The sequence below is a fragment of the Larus michahellis genome, chromosome 3, assembly GCF_964199755.1.
Source record: "Larus michahellis chromosome 3, bLarMic1.1, whole genome shotgun sequence".
In the NCBI taxonomy this organism is placed as follows: Eukaryota; Metazoa; Chordata; class Aves; order Charadriiformes; family Laridae; genus Larus; species Larus michahellis.
The window spans coordinates 121,280,828-121,297,897 of record NC_133898.1 but is presented as its reverse complement, the minus strand read 5'-3'; the positions used below and the strand labels follow the sequence as shown (position 1 = coordinate 121,297,897).

General features: G+C 42.8%; 1 protein-coding gene across 1 annotated transcript in view; it reads left to right on the top strand.

Annotated features, from left to right (window-relative positions):
• The window catches only part of HS1BP3 (HCLS1 binding protein 3), a 52,756-nt gene extending 37,573 nt beyond the window's left edge, over positions 1-15,183 (top strand). Inside the window, exons 5-7 of the mRNA XM_074581945.1 lie at positions 1,897-2,048; positions 2,542-2,677; positions 13,397-15,183. Of these exons, the coding sequence (XP_074438046.1) occupies positions 1,897-2,048; positions 2,542-2,677; positions 13,397-13,625 (517 nt within the window). The 3' untranslated portion in view covers positions 13,626-15,183. The remainder of the gene's footprint in view (positions 1-1,896; positions 2,049-2,541; positions 2,678-13,396) is intronic.
• Positions 15,184-17,070: the final 1,887 nt, after the last annotated feature.

Below are 17,070 nucleotides of genomic sequence, written 5' to 3'. Positions count from 1 at the left end.
GGTGAGAGCTGTCTGGCTTATACATACTATAACTTTGGATTTTGTCAGGCTTTAGAAGAAGGCTCTTTTACAAATGCTTCAGTTTGAGGCAGTTCCTTGGAGCTGACCTTTCAAAAGTAACTCAAATTCAGAAGTCACTCGATGCGTATCCATAATGAATATAAACGCGAAAAAAAAGAAAGCCAGGGGAAGTTTCTCCTGTTTTAAAAAGAAGGCTTGTATCATAAATAGTTCAGCAAATTAGTCGCTGGCAACTGCAGATACCTTTAGTATATTGAATAGGGTGTATTTCCAAATAAGGCTGTGTTTAAATTCTGCGTGGGGCTTGCTCTTAGGCCTCTAAAGTGCAACATTTCCCATTGCTAAGAGATGAAGTGGTGGTAGCAAGGTAATATCATCCATGAGTTCTATTTTGGTGATAATAAACTTGTGAAAATAACTGGAAGTAACTGGACTCCACTCTTTTGTGTGCAGCTGTAATCGGAAGAGGATTTTACAAGATTCTTTAATGTAGTTGGAATGTATGTGTAATCTTTTGACCTTGTTCTTAGTTTTTGATGACTATGGCATGTTAAGTGCTGATAATTGGGTTTGCTCTAGGCTGAAACCTGACCTGCTCTCTGCAAAGGAGAAGATCCGATCTTCTTTGTAAGAGGCACTCAAAGGGACTTCCTTAGAAATGGCAAGACCATGACTGCTAAGAGTAAAAATCTCTGAAATATGGCAATTTCTTAGGAAGGACATGCTGTCCTAAGGAATACTTTTCTTTCAGTTTAGTTTGAATTGGACTTCTCATCCAAAGATTTTTGTCCTGTTCTCTAGATTTTCTTTTTTATATGCCATCTGGTTTGCCTCGTAACTCAAGCTGCCCTACTGTGAAGCTGCCTTGTAGCTTCAGCTAGTGGAACGTGACTCCTGGGTATGAGAGCGTGAGGCACACGCTTTTCACTTTATTCTTGGAAGGGGATTCAGCTCTCCTTGTTTAAGCGATGTGCAAATGAGGCCTCTAATCCAAACTAGTTTTTAGCTTCCTTCTCCAGCCGAGGGGAGAGGAGGACATCTTCAGAGATTTACTGCATTCAAATATCAGTGTTCAAAATAGATGTGATTAATTGTCCTATGGAGATGTCTGTCTCTTTCCACTGAGTTGAGAAGAAGCCTAAAAATTAACTTTGTCTCACTGTCAAATTTTTAGAAGACTAAATTTAGAGGAAGTTAATCCCATCCTTGGTTCTAGAAAGTACTGAGTGACATTTGTAAATTCTGCAAATAGCAGTCTCTCCAACCAAGTATATTCTAGTCCCTACATGCTTCAGCTTGAAGGTGATGTAGTCTTCGTATCATGTCTTCTTTGGGGAGGATGAGGGGCATGTCTAACACCTTTATGAAAGGAGTATGCAGCAGTCAAAACCAGCAGCAGGCACTGGCGTGGAAATGGAGCCAAAGAGATTTTTAAAAACCTGTCCAAAGGGATCGGTGTGATGGTCCAACCGGCACTTTGTTTTTCAAGCCATCCCTTTTCTGTCTATGACAGTGCTGCTGGAATTGGTCGTCTTCTTATTTTAAGCTTTCTGCGTGGGAGGAGTAAAACTGCTTAAAACACATGGGATCAGGTGGTAGTTTGCACAGTACAGCATTGTTAGCCCTGCTCTTCCAGTTCCCAGTGGGTTCCTTGATCGTTCTTAAGGATACAAACCATGACTACAGGTAGAGTGGGAAAGACCAACAGTCCCTCCTCAATATCCTGTTTGTGCCAGCAACTAAAAGATGCCAACGCACCTTTCTCTAATCCTTTCCCAGCCTCCATCTATTTTCAGTTTAAGTGACTTTATAGCCACAAATCTTTCTTATTGAATGAAGAATTGCAGCTGATTTTCCTCTCTCTTGTGTTTTTAGAACTAAAAAAACAAAGAAGGCATCCGTTCCTCCAACCAAGGAAGAGAAGCCCAAATTAACCCTTTTTGAAGAGGAAGTAGATCCAGATGAAGGGCTCTTTGGCCCAGAAAAAGATTTCTCATCAGTTGGTCCCAGGAAGAAGATTAAAGAGAGTAAATCTGTTCTATATGTGCATATACACAGACTGTTTTATGTAACGCATGCGTATAACTGAGCTTTTAAAAGGTAGTGATACAGAGCGTAGAGGCTAAATAATGACTTGGGAACATTAAGGCATATCTTCAGCTGAGGCGGAATCGTCTAGAATCATTCGGACAGAATAAATAAGTTCCCGTAGCTGTTTACTCTTGACATTTTGGGCTTGGATATTATAGGTCTGCAGGAGCTGGCTGTCCTGCAGTCACTCATGCCACACTAACAAGAGTAATGTGACCTACTTTTGAGTGCAAGAAGAAAGCAGATTTACCAAGTCCTGAGAGTGCAGAGTATCACACTTTGTGGATTGTAAGTCCTTGTAAAAAAAGAATTCTCTACACAATCTTTTTTTTTTTCAGCCCAGTAGCCAGATTTACTAGCTAGTGTTAATGCAGGTATTGTGTTATGTAGCATGATGTAACCACAGCATTTTCTGGTTCCCCTTTCTAGATCTGAAGTTATTTGAAGATCCAGACCTTGGTGGGGTGGTAAGACTGGGTGACTCACTACTGCTGCCAGCTGCCTGTAAGAACAAGGAGTCTGTGCTGAACACGGGTCCTGAGGAGGACACTGAGGAACTGCTCAGGTACACATCTCAAATCTGTCATGTAGGGTGAAGGTGATCTGAGGAGTTATTTAGACCTCAAAAGAGATGAATTTGAGAGCAAACCTTAAATGTTCTGAATGCTAACTGTGAATCAATGCTTGTACTTACAAATAAAAGGTAAGATAATATGTTGTGGAGCTTAGAAATCAAACGCATTAAAAAGAGAATTAGGAAGACCCTTTGAGAAAAGTAGGGTGCAAGATACTATACTGTGACTCCAAAGAAAGGGTCTTGAAGGCCCAAGGCATGCTGTCTAGTCCCTGTTTTCTAACATGGCAATTCCCCTTTCTGCAAGCAATCCATGGAGAGTGAAAACTGACCTCCATTATGAAAAGTTAGAAACAAAGCCCAGAAACAAAGAGGAATTAATCTTCAGTGAGCTGAAATCAGGGGCTCTTGCCTGTTACCACAAGAGGAATGATTTTCTGCTGGTGGCTCACAGACCTCCGTGCCCACTTTCAGGAGGAATCCTGTGCAGGACTCATTAATCACCCTGCATTTAATTTTTAATCTAACGGAAAGGAGGGCCAGAGCTCAGAGTTACAGGAAGGAATAATGTACTTGCTTTTACACTTACCTGCCCCCTTGTTAGTGTAGCACTGGAACATATCATCACTTAATGTGTTTTATTCATGACATCTCTCCCAGAAGGCTAGTTTCCCTGCACTGATAATGCTCAGGAGATAAAGCAGGGAGCCAATGCCCAGAGAGACCAGCATCACCAGGGAATCTGTGTTGCATAAAAAGTCAGATTCATGCTTTCTGGATCTCAGGCTGGCATCTGAATGATGAGGCCAGCCTGCTTCCAGTGCTAATTCTTGCCAGCCAGCTCCTGTTAGGATGTATGATTTCCACAGCAGGTACTAAACCCAGGAGAGAGAATCTGTGTGTGGTTTCAAATCTCTCCTGAAGCAGGTAGTTTTGCAGCTGTTGCTTTCTACACATGCAAAAGTGCTAGCTATCTCAGCAGTAATACCTAAATTAATTTAAACAAAGGTTAAATTGGGTTGAGTGCCATCTCACATTACATCCTGACAGCCCACCTGATGTTTATGGAAGCTGATGAGGCAGGACATGACCTGATTTAGTGCTGTGGTATATTGGGAGCAAACACGTATGTGCTTGCAATATTTTCGTGTGTGCTTTTTCCTCTGCTAGCAATCTCAGCATATAGGGCTTGATCCGGATTGTTCATATGGCTAGAAGCGCCTGTTTCAATGCAGTCCTTGCATTATTATCCACTAGCGGAGAGAGTTTCTCCATCTGTCCTGTTAATATCCTTTGGATTATATGTTTTTTCTTCCTCTGTGGCAAAGAAATGTCTCTGAAGTCTGCTCTGAGACCAAAAGACCGTGCTTTTAGATCAGTTTGGGGTCATCAATGTTAGCGGCATACGCAGATGGTAATGGAAACCCATGGGAAAAGATTCCACTTCTTTTAAATTCGAATAGTTTTCATTTATTCTTGAATTGTCTCAGTGGTTTCAGTAGTTGAGAAGTCATCAAGATCCCACTGGAAATGAATACATGTAACGAAGCAGAAAATCATACCAGCAGTCCAATGGGAAAGTTGCTGCAGGAATCCAGAGGCAACTCCTGGCTGTACAAGAGGTATAGGCAGATAGGTCGGGATTTGTTGACCTGTTCAGGTGCCTAACACCCTCTGAAATCCCCCTGATAAACATAGTTCACAGTGTTATCTGCACAACATACAGAGCTGGTGGACTGAATCGCAAGGTGACTGGGGGTAAAGAAGAAGCTGTTGAAAGGGGGGAAGAGTAGAGGCAGTGCTGGTTTAACCTAGTAGAATGTTTCACCTCTCCTGTGTGTAAATTCCGTGCAGTCACCTGAAATCCTGTAGCTGAGCTTTCTAAAGTGGTAATGAACAGTGCACTTAGTTTTCTGTTTAGCTGGAAGCCTTAGCAGAACTGTCAAGTCTAATGTAGAGGCAACGTTTGAATCATCTCCCAGCTTCCCTTCCCACCTGACTGGTGTTACGTGTTCTTGCGGGGCAGTGCCGCAGACTCTTTTCCATGCAGTGACCCTTTGTAGTGAGAGGAAACGTTCAACGTGAGTTGAACCTTGCAATCTCTCTAGCACAGGGGCTTGAGCATATTTTGAGTCCCAAGAATAAATCTTGCCTTTGCCCTGAAAATGTCAGTCCCTCTCCTGTCTCAAAGGGCACTGAAGAAATCTCTCGCCCTCAGATCAAAGTGGGAGCTGTGACAACCCATTCCTTTAGTGGGCTATGGCTTGGTACCCTACTAGAGGAAAACTGTAGACGTCTTGGTCTGCTATAGCATACAGAAAATTTACCTGGACACATTTTGTCAAGACCTAAGACCGCCCTGAGCTATGATGAGCAGGTCTGTGGAAGGTCCAGAAACCTAGACATGTTCACTGTACGCGGATGGATTAGCTGAATAATGCAGATGTAGTAGCTCTTGACTTACGTAGTGTACGTTTGTGTGTACCACGTGGTCTACTCACATGCATGTGGTAGATCCAACAAGTGTCTGACTTACTGGAAAATGTGCTTTCCAGTGAATCATGGGCAGATAATGTGAGAGCACTGCCTAAGGCAGAGGAAGGCAGAACCTTCTTCTTCCAAAGGGGAAATGGGAAAAAGATGATGTTCGGAGCAGAACACAGGAGCAACTGAGTCCTTTGTGATCTTTATGGTACCTTTGTGGTTGTAGCAGCAGTAGCACCACAGCACTGTCAGCACAGCAGTGAATCCCCAGCAGTGACTTGTAACTCCTGAGGAAGAGACTGTTATGGAGACAAATGAGTCTGCAAAATGTGCGTGGGCTGTGCTTGTCACAACACGAGGGAGAAGAGAATATGATAAATGTTCTCATTGCAAAGTGAAGACTGTGCTCTCTGTGAATACCTGCTCAAATGAAATGAGAATTGCTATTTTAAGTATAATCACCTACTGTACATTAAGAAGTGTTGAGCTTTGAGAAGAACCAACTGCTTTGTAAGTGTAATGAAAGATTTCTTTTTATGGCAAAATACCATCTCCATTCAAGCAAATAGCTTCCCTCTTCCTGTGCATTGACCAGCCTTTTACTGGTTACTAATTTCTCGGCCTACCAGCAAATATTAAGTGATGGTGATGGAGAAACTAGGTGAGCTACCTCACTAACCACTGGCATTGTAGATACAGGCACTCTTTCCTACCACAAGGGTCTGCCTTAATACATCAGTGAGATGCTTGTAGAGCACTGTGCTGCCTGTCCTTCCAGAACTTGTGAAAAAGAGATAAATTGCTGGGGTAGGAACCAGCAAGGTCAAGTCCCATCATGTTGCCTTCAGGAAAAAAGGATCACATCATACTCTTCCTTCATGGGATGTGCTTTGAGAAAGGGAGGTATAGGTAGCCAAGTCTTTTTGGCTTGTTTCTTCGCCACAGGGATACAGAGGAACCCAGGCTCCTCTGAGAAGTCCTGGGTTGCATTCCTTTTGACTCTTCCAAGATGCAATGTGACCAACTGCAGTGAGATGAAAGGGTAGCTGATCAACCCTTTCACACATGTTAAAAGAATTATCTTTGGGATTGGGTTTAGGACCAGGCTTCTCTTTTACCGTGTCATTTTCCTGGGTCACGTCATACCATATAAAGATTCCTTCTGGATGCATTCAGCCATCTCCACTCTCAAAACTTCTCTTCAGGTCTGATTTCCATTTCAGCTAGAGACAGAAGTCGATTTCTGCAGAAATCAGTATCCTGCAGACTCTCCCATCGTGGATACTCATGCAGTCTCATTTTCTCATCTCCATACACCCAGTGGTCACTGATGTGCAAATTAAGTTTTCATGCAGCAAGACTGCAGTCGACCTCTTCTGCCTCATTAATCTAAATTGTGCCTGCCTGGCGTGATGGATCAGGTTTTTGTGGAAAACCAATGTTAGAATTGATCCTGTGAATGTTGCAGCAGCTCTGTGAGCCCTCAGAATTACATAAATTATCACACATCCTAGCCTGAAATAATTACCGCAGTTGTCTGAGCAGCTTTTTAGGAGAGATTTAATTAACTTCACCTTTGATAATGAATAGGGAGTTGAACTGGAAGGAAGCAGCTGTCAGTATAAAATTTGGCTTTTTCCAGCACCGAGAACAGTGTCAGCAGCAGGATCCCAGTTCTGCTGCCCTGTGATGGTAGACCTGGTGTCTTCTTTCTTAGGGTTGGTGACCTGTTGTCTTCTTTCTAAGACTGCAGGTGTTGAAAGGGACAGTCCAGCACCTTTGTGCTACAGCTACGTCATCCTGCCCATGCCCTTAAAAGATGAATTTTTTCTGTATTTACAGTTTGATCTGTATTTACAGCTGCGAGCTGTGCCATCAGTGATGCAAGTGATGACCCTTTCATGAGCATTATATTGTTAGAGGCTGAAGCTTTTTGTGAAACTGCATCCTAACAGTGGCCATTTCTAAAGACAGTTCAGCCCATACAGCTTCTTGAGCAAGTTCGTTAGCTTCAGGTTTGCCAAGGAACTGTTGCCACCCTTGCAGCAGAAAAAGTTTGTATGTTCTTAATTCAGCAGGCCATTAGCAGATGCTGAATTCAGAGAGCAACACTTACACCTTCAGACTAGCCCGGGGTCATATGGGACACCACCTCCAGCACCACATCATGAGAAATGCTTTCTTGCTGTCCTGAGGATATGAGAGCAGCACCATAGTTGGGAGAAGACCTTTGAGAAACTCCAGAGGGTTTAAATCTAGATCCTTTGGGCAGAGGGTTGTTTGGGTGATGGGCAGGTGGTAGAAGAGGCTGCAATAACTGAGTTAGAACTTTCCTGACCGCTCTGGGGCAGTTTCCCTTGCTTGTTGTGACCTGACTGTGGGGAGAGAACCTTGATTTGGCTGCAGTGGCTTTCAGTAAACAAATAAATTCTTTGTTTTCCTGCCAGTTTTTGGTGGGGTTTCTTTGCTGTCCAAGAGCACTTTCTGTGATGGTTTTCAAGCATTTATTTTGTTCACTTAATTTTTCCTGTGCTGTATAGGGATGCTGCTTACAAACACTGGAAGAGCTACAAAATAAACTTAGCCAACAGAGTAGAAAGGCTTTTGCCAGACAGGAAACATTAATTCTTGCCCCGCACCTAGGAACATGTATGGGTTGTATAGAATAATGCGGAAAGGTGACCTAGAGTCCTTGTTTCTCCTAGCGTAAAAGAGATGCTTTTGCTAGGCTTGAGAGTCACCAGATTTCAGCCGTCTTGCCCCCGGTTACTTGCATTTCTGACAGCCATCTTCAGCTGAGGGGTGAAAGCTGCCTGTTCTCCCCTGCTCCCACTATGCCTTTGCCTGGTGATTGGGGAACTTTCTAGAGAAGCAGGAGACAGAGGTTTGGACTTCTTCAGGCTGGGGAAAAATTGAACTAGCTCTCTGGTTCAGATTGTGCAAATTGAATTGTCTCATTTCCTGGGTGAGTGATCCAGCCCATAGGCTGTTCTCCTCAGAGGGTTTCTTGTGGGCATGTGCATGTAGGAGTTGCCTGTACCGGGTACCAGGAGTTGCCTGTACCAGGAGTTGCCTGTACCGAGTTGCCTGGTACATGGTTGCACCGGGCTGCGTCCATGCTATTAGACTCTCACCAGCTCCAGAATAAGGTGACTGCACGCAGCTGCCTCCTGGGAATGGTCCCTGTCCTGCACCAGCTCCGAGTTGTACCTGGGAGTTTTTGGAGGAGGGCTAATTTGTCCTCGACCAAAGCTGTGCCAGTGCTGCTTCTAGCATTTCAAGAGTACAGACTCTCATGTTCCAGCATCCAGACAGATTTCCTGGCACTGGTTAAAGTACCAGTATGAATTTACCTGTAATGGATTGCAGGAGCAGGAAGGGAGATACCTCCTACATAGCCCCCTGTGCTTTGCACTCCTGTTGTTAACTCCAGCCTGTATAATTTCCATGGGCCTTGTTAGACATCACACTGTCTCTACTGACCATAGCAGAAGTGATGGTCAACAGATGCTTCGAAGCCTCCTGCCTATTTTTGGGCACAAGTCTTTTCCCAAATCATATATCTGCTATTACACCTCTCCCCAAGGCTTCACTAAGGTATCTCTCATACTTAGAATTAACACCAGGCAAAATAAAGACACCAATAATAAGATAGGAAAAGATAAAAGTCTATTCTGCAAGAACTGCTGTGAGTTGCATAACCTATCTTCAAGCATGATCCTTTTGGATACTTTAGCAAATTATGGGAGTCTTTGTCTCTTGCTTTCATTACTGATTCTCCTCATTAGAGCATTCCCAGCAAGCAGAGGTCACTGTCCCCATCATGCTAGATGCCATACACGCACATAGTCATTCCTGTCACAGAGATCTTGTCCAGATAGACAGGACAGAGTTCAGAGAAGTGGCATCTAAAATGTTGATGTTCTGATGGCAGCTGCATCCGTCTCCAAGTGAGAACTTGTTTACTCTCTTGAAGTCCACGTGCTAGCAGTCGTATCATAGGGTTTTGTGACAGTCTTTCTTCAGTAAGGGTTTTGATTGCTTTCTGTGTCTGGAAACAAAGAGATTTTCCACCAATAGAGTCTGTGAATCAGCACAACAGTATGGCAGGAATTTTAAACAATGTGGTGCTGCTTTTCCATTACAGAAAAAGAAAGAGACTAATTAGAGAATGATTAATTACATGGATTCTGTGCCTGATTGTCTATAAAAAGATGGGGGATGGGGGTGGGAAGGTTCTTCCTTTAATCTCCTTGTTATTTTAGAATGGTTGCTTGATTTGTTTCTTCCTCCTCCTGGCCTGGAGTTAAATATGGTGGTAGTTATGCACTGTAACAGTTAATTTGCTTCTCAAGAAATAGAAGTCCTTGTTTCTATCTCTGCCTGAGGCATTTTGCATTTTACCTCTTTAGTTTTCCAAAGACAGTTGTGTTTCACATGATCAAATGGCAGTGGATCAAACAGTTTGCCTATCACCGCAGCACTGAAAAGCAGGTTTTGAGACAAAGACCACATACTATCTGCTGTGTTCTCTGTAAAAGAACTCTGTCTAACCAAGGTCTTTAAAAAATCCAGGACAAAAAAAAAAAGGAGATTTGCATGATCAGCTTCCAGACTTTGAAAAATCATTTCCTGTAGAATTTTTGGCCTAAAAGCACACTACCAAAAAACCCCCACCACCACCCCCAAAAGCCCCCCACAACCTACCGGGCTGCATCTTTTGGGGATATTTTCTGACTGTGCTGAGTGGTTGTGTTGCTGTGGTTAGCACAGAAGTTAATATAGAGCCACACAGGAGTAGAGAATTCAAGCTGTACCATCTGATGAGGTTAATAAGCTGTATTTACTGCTGCCCCTGCTGGGCAGTGCACCTCGTTCAAAATCATGCTTCCTCCGTATATGACCTGTATGTATATGTATGTATTGTTCATCTGGTTATTATCATTTCTGTTATTTATGACCAAACCTTCATGACATAGACACTGACTCATTCAGTATTTATTTATGCCAAGGAGGGAGGCATCAGATCAGGTAAAGAAAGCTAGGCTTCAGAAATACCAGCTCTAACATGTTTTGTTTATTACACAGCAAAGAGAACAAGAACATGTCTTGGCAATGTGATCACAGGTGTGATATCTCTTGGATATCAGAGTTTGCAGCAAACAAAAATGCCTGGGCTTAAATTAAATTAATTTCTTCTATGGAGATGGAAGAAATACACTGGCAAGGTGTTTTGTAAGTTAGGTGGAATATGTCATCCACAAGGAATCAAGGAAACTAAAAGATACCGGAAATCTTATTATCTAAATAAAAGAGAACATAATTTCCGGAATGACATGGGGCATGAAATTTGAGGTAACAGCAGGAGCTGCCTGTTGGAATACAAAGTCCACAAGATAGAGTTCAAGGTGCAGAGCTCTGAGACAGTGGCCCAGCTCTGTCCCTCAGTTAGTCTGTTTAGGTATTTCCTAGATATTAGTGTTCAGGCAGTTGATTTTATAAGATTAGCCTTGGTTAAAACTGATCCTTTTTAGATTCCCTTTGGGAGTCGCAAGAAGATCTGACTTCAGCAATGGCTTTATCTGACCACATATACAGCAGAAAATTCAGGCTAATCCTTGTTCACTTTATGGCCACTTCATGGTGAGCGTAGTTTGTTTCAGCCTGGACAGTGCAGTCATAAGTTCCTCACAGCTTTTAATAATGGCCAGCATAAAAAAGAAACCCTTGAAATTATGCAATTTTTCTTAATAATAGTGGGATCCTTAGCTGAGGGTGCTGGAGCTCTTTAAGTACCTGTGGTTTTAACATTCAAACGATGTGCACTAGGGATGGAGCAGTAGTGTCTCAGATACATTGATTCTTCTGTTGATCATGTTCCCCATGGTCCTGGCCAGTTACCCGGGTAAGACACTTCCCAAATCACGGAAGAGCTCGGCTTTGCTTTAGCTGCCTACTTTATTTTACCTGTCTGCAGAAGGCCCCACCAATTGTTCTGCCGTGTAGTAGGGGCATTTACAGTATCTCTCCTAAGGCTACCAGTGAACCAAGAGAGAAAGGGAGAAATCACAGTCCCATTTAGTCAACGGAAGTTATCCCAGTGGCTTCACAGGGGTCCAGATAACCCCCTCCCCAAGACGGCCTCATTGCCTGGCAGTGAGGAAGATAGGAAATACAAAAGACAAATGAGTGGAAGGACTAAAAAATGCCTGACATGAAATGAGGTGAGACGTGTTTGTGCACCAAGGACTGCCTACTTACGGGGCTTGTAGAAGAACAGACTAAAAAGGCACCTTCCTTCGACTCCCTGTATGGTATCCTGTTCCAGTGAGCGGAGCTGCCGGAGAGCTGCTCCAGCAAACCCCTTCCAGTCATCAAGGACTCAGATGAGGAGCTTCAGAGAATCCTCCCAGAGAGAAACAGCTGTTGTCTGTTCCCTTAGTCACATCTCCATTTGCTCCTTGCCATTTGCCACGAGGTGGTTATGGGTGCTGTGACCAACGGAGAGCATCCAGCCCATCCTCCTGGACAGAGGGACTGTGCCACCTCTTGATGCTGTGGCAGAGACAGAGGGATGGGCTGCACGTGCTGCCGACTTCCTTCTTGTTTAAGAATCACTTACCAGACTTTCTTATCCTCACAAGTCTTCTAAGAGTGAAATAAGTAAAACTATTTGAAGGGAATTTTAGCACCAAAGAAAATTGCAGTCCCTTTAGAATAACTCCTGCACTTTAATTTTGTCTTCTCGTTCATTTGTAGCTTCCCTGTCGGGCTGCCCTTTGGCTGAGGCAGAGAGAGTTTCACTGCTGGCACTGTTACAGCCTAATGGGCTGATTCGGTTGGTACTGAACTTTGGTAAAAGCAGTTCTTATATCGGTGCTTGTAAACAGTTAAACAGTTAAATAAGTTCACTGCCTAAGATGCTACGGTCGTAGAGTACGTATATCACACTAGAGCCGGGGTTTGGCAAAGAGATACCTACGTATTACAAACCTGCTGTTCCTCTTGATCTTTGGCTCCTCGTCCCCCATGTGAAAGTTCTTGTTTGCACTACGTGTGCTTTACCTCTCTTGATTTTCTGTGCTACAGTTCGGAAGCTGTGTATTTTGTAAGCATCTATGAGATACGCATTTTATCAGGGGCTTCACTTTTGTAGCTGGTCATTACACAGCGGATGATCTGCATGGATTGCTGGTTGGGTTTTGACTGCTAACAATTCGTTATCAATCGAGCCTTTGGGAATTTAACAACTGTGTTTACTCCTTACGGTATTTTGTTTGACCATTGTGCTCCGAGGACCAAACCAAGAGGCTGTTTTGATTCAGAGCATAAATTACAGTGGCCAAGGCTTCTCTAGCTGCGCTAACTTTTATTTTGCCATCTCTGCTATATCTTTTAGAAATGTGTCACAGCCTTCTTTCCCTTTCCTTCACATACTCACTTTCCACAGCCAGCTACCTCTTGGAGTCACAAGACTATGTGTTAAAAGGGCTCTCTCAAAATCTTTTAGCAGCTTTGATGGGAACACGCAGCATGCTGTGTCTTTTGATAAGGTCAAACAGTCCAGGTAGAAAAAACACCTAACTGTTTCAGGTTTTTTGGGATATTTCACTGGGAAATGGGTCTATTTCCCAGTGAAATCGTCACCAAAAAAGAGTTGTTGTATATGCTCACAGATTGCAAAACTCCTTCAGTTTCTTGGAATTTAAAGAATTCACATTCTTTAAATGTGAATTTAATATTTTTAAAGCCGTTAGATTTTCCAGTTTCTCATGATTGGGCATGGGGAGGGCTCAGTCTCAGTCCTGGGGGATGGGGATGATGAGGAAGCAGAGCTGAATGTGAAAAATTTTACTATCCCATGAAAATTTCTGAGGTCTTGAGGAAGCAAACCATCCTGTCACAGATCAAAAGCTTTTTTTTTCCCAAACCAAGGTCTTTTTAATTTGATGATTGCAAATCGCTTCTAATTTAGACATTTGAAAACATGCTGTAAAATTAATTAACTTCCATGGTGAACTGAAAAATCGCATTATTTATTATAAAAAGACAGTTCTTATTTTGGTAACATTGAAAGTGTTATGGAAAGCTTTTCTTAAAAGAGAAATTCATCAAAGTTGATCCTTTCCTGCAGAAAGTCTTATTCTGCAGGAATGCATTTTCTTACAAAACAAAAACCAGTTCAGAAGTTCCCAAAATGTCACTGATGTTTTCTTCTCATTCCAGAGTTGAAGATGATTTAGAGAAACTCTTGAAAGTAATCTCCAAACCAAAACCTAAGGTACCATCAAAACCGCCATTGCCTCAGAAGCCAGCAGTTGCCCCCAGGAGCACTAATTCATCTCCACTGGCAAAGCCACAGGAAAACAGGATTCAGACAATGAATCAAGTGGACATTCTCCAGTATATCCAGGAAAATGAATCTATCAACAACCAAGAAACAAGTCTTTTTTGAACATACATATTTTTAAAATGTAATGATGCCTTCTTACGTGACAGTAGCAAGAATTGGCCAGATCTCTTTACTGTCACAGTGCTCATTTGTGTACCATCATGTGGTGAGCAGCAAGTCTGACTAGCAGAGGCTCAACATGATGTCTTCAAAACAGCGCGGTTGTGGTATAATGTTGCCTTAGATTTTCAGGGTTTTATAGGGAATGTGGACAAGGACATAGCACTACAGATTGTCTACTACTATTTTAGTATCAACATAGTACAGTTTCGGCCAGTTTATTCCTGATGGAAAATGGTAAGCGTGTTGCGCACACAGCAGTTTTGAGTAGTGTCCAAGAAGAGGTCTGAAGCAGGACAGGATGCTGTTCCTGTCATTTTAGGCAGTGTATTTCAGCTCACTGGAAAGGTCATTTTCCTTTTATTCTGTGCATTTTTGTAGCAGCCCTTTCTTCCCTGACTGGTTTTTCAGTAATTTATAACCAGGAACTGTTAAGTATAGGTAACAGTTCCTCTGTAGTTCAGAGAAACACTGAAATCCCAGCGAAGCCTGACAATCTGCTGCCTTTGTTGTTGCGCAAATGCCAACTTGCGAGAGAACGTGTAGGACTGCAAACACTAGACACTATGCATCTCTGGCCCCTGCGGAGAATAGCAACTGACTGAAGATGGCTAAGAGTGCAGCTCCAGACAGATGTGGAGGTTGCAGTGTGTAGGAGGTTTGGATGCTGTAGGACTCTAGTGAACCTACTCAAGACTCACAAGGGCTATTTTTTTCCAGCCAAGTCTTCCTGGGCTTCCACCGTAGTTAGTGAAGAGAAAGAGATTTCTCCAGGAGGTGATTCACTGCAGGTGTCCTAATGGAGGAACTCTGAATTGCTTTCTGGAGTCACTCTCTCTTTCTCCTTCCCTTCTGCCAGAACTCGAAGCCATGGTGGTTAATTCCACTAAGCTAAAAAGAATTTTTTGATGAAACAGTGATCTGTTCATTACTATGTCAATAGTTAAAACAAGGGAGGACAAACTTGGGATTATCCAGAGGGAAAAAATAGGAAGAAAATATACAGAAGAAATTTTAATATGCGGGAACAGGTATCACAGACTACCCACCCTCTTCCCTGGCTCAGGGACTCTGCTTGAACGTGCTGAATTTCCCTCTTATGTGGGTTGATAACCTGCTGTCACGGAGAAGGAGATTCCTGAACTTATTCTGCGCATGTTCTATCCAGATGTGAAGACAAGCTTCCCAGAGGGAAAATATTAATATATTTAAGCCATATCATTATCCCCAAATTTGCCTTTTTAATATAGAAAAAAATAAATAGAAAGCATTATATATATTTTTTTAATAATGAAATTATCTCTATTAGTACTAACTTTTTAAGCCAATGGACAATATCATTGCAGGTGGGTTGGACTAGATGATCTTTGAGAGTCCCTTCCAACCCAAGCCATTCTATGATTCTGTGATTCTATGATTAAGATATTTTTGGTTCATGGGACAGATTAAATGTAACCATTGTACAGTATGTTTCAGTACAATAAAACATTTTTCTAACCTGCAGGTGTTACTGTTATTGTTGTTCTCCAGGTTGTACAGTAGCAGCAAATCAGGGTTAAAGGATAGACTCCATATAAGACATGAGGAGCATTACATGGTGTTGAAGTGCATGCTCAGCTAAAACCCTGTGTAAATAAGTACGAAACCAAGAATGGAGCTCGACTCATGCTTCCTTTGAAAGCAGATAAAGGTAAAACTATCTATGGGCAAAGGTAGCACCTAATCCTCCCTGTTCTCACAGTGTCCTGGTGCAATTAAGCAGCTTGTTTATCCCATCCTGCAAAAGGAGAACAAAAGCACGGAGGAGAGAATAAATGACTTGCCAAAGAGCTGGCAGAGAATAGCAGGCAGGAGGAATTAATTCAGGACAGCCTTCCTGTTGCACTACCTGGTGTCATGAACAGCCACTGCGTATTTAACGCGGGGTAAAGGAATCTTGATCTCCACTTTATTCAGCGCTATTTGGAGAGGCTGCTTGCATTTCTGAACTTTTGGCCTACAGCCCATCACATGGCCTGAACGCTGCTAACACTACCGTATTGAGGGGCATGGATTTAATGATCAGTAGATTCAGTGCAGATCTTCACCCCTACTGGGGGAATCAGCAAAGGAAAAGGATTAAGATTTCCTGTAGTAAATTAGAGAAATCATAGAAGAACAGAGCTGGCATCGGCCTGGGAAGACCAGTTTGTCCACCATCCTGCCCTAAGCAGAAACATCTGGCCTATGTCCTGCTGGTGGCAGTTCGTACTGACCAGGACAAGGTGTTACTGATGTGAGGCTGCAGCTGGAAGAGTAGCCAGATACCAGCACAGGACATGGTGGCTGAACATGGTTAGGCTGGAGAGATACCTGAGCACTGAATTATTCTTGCGGTGACACTAATTATGCCTGTGTTGTCTCTCACAGACATTTTTCTAACCTGTCCTTCAAAGTGCGTCTGGCTGGAGAGCAGCACTGGAGATGTCGTAGCCGCCTTGGGTGTGCCATTGCAGTTCATTGCCATCCCATTAGAAATATTTTCCTACTGTTTGACATAACTGTTCCTTCCTGCAATTTAAGCTCTTTACTTCTAATTCTCATCACCAGAGAATGAGAACAAAGTATATTTCATTCAGCTTCTCTTCTAGGCTGCCTAACTCTGCCCAGTGAGGGTGGCAGCAAGACAGGTCAGGACATCACTATGGTACCAGTTTCTCACCACTTGCTGTGCCCTAGATGAATGTTGTCATCTCGCATTGGATTTCTCCCCTGTTTTTAGAAGAATTGCTACATATCCACATACCAATTTACCGGGGGCCATAAAGGATGCCAGCGTCCCGCACCCTTTCATTAACCCCACTTGGTGCAGTGACACAACGTGCAGCCTTTGTTCCAGCTGGGACTATGTTTTTCTTTCGCCGTTCCTCATAGCAGTGTCATCTGTCTGCCTTCCACCACCTCTAAGAGCTCTGCTCAGAAATGGCTCATGCTTTTGCAAAGCAGTGGGAGGGCAGATGTTACATATTACCGTCATAACCATGGGAACATTCCCAGTAACACCGATGTAACAACAGTATAGCTGTATCCATTTTGAATAGCCAAGGAATACTTTGCTCCCCCCCAGCCCTCCCTAAAATTGTCAAAGTACCTAAACAACACAGGGAAGAGCTGTTAATTGTTTCCTGTGTTATATTTTAAAGATGATTTTAAGGTCAATGTTTTACTTCAGAAAAAATCTATCTTTCCTGACAAGGAACTAACATAAAAGGATCCTTCATAAATCCCAGTGTTACGTGGTTGTTTTACAATGCAAATGTCTAGCTGCAGTAATATTTATAGGCACTTAGAGGTGAGTTACAGTCCTTGAATAAATTATATATAATGAATCATTATTATACAAGAGAAG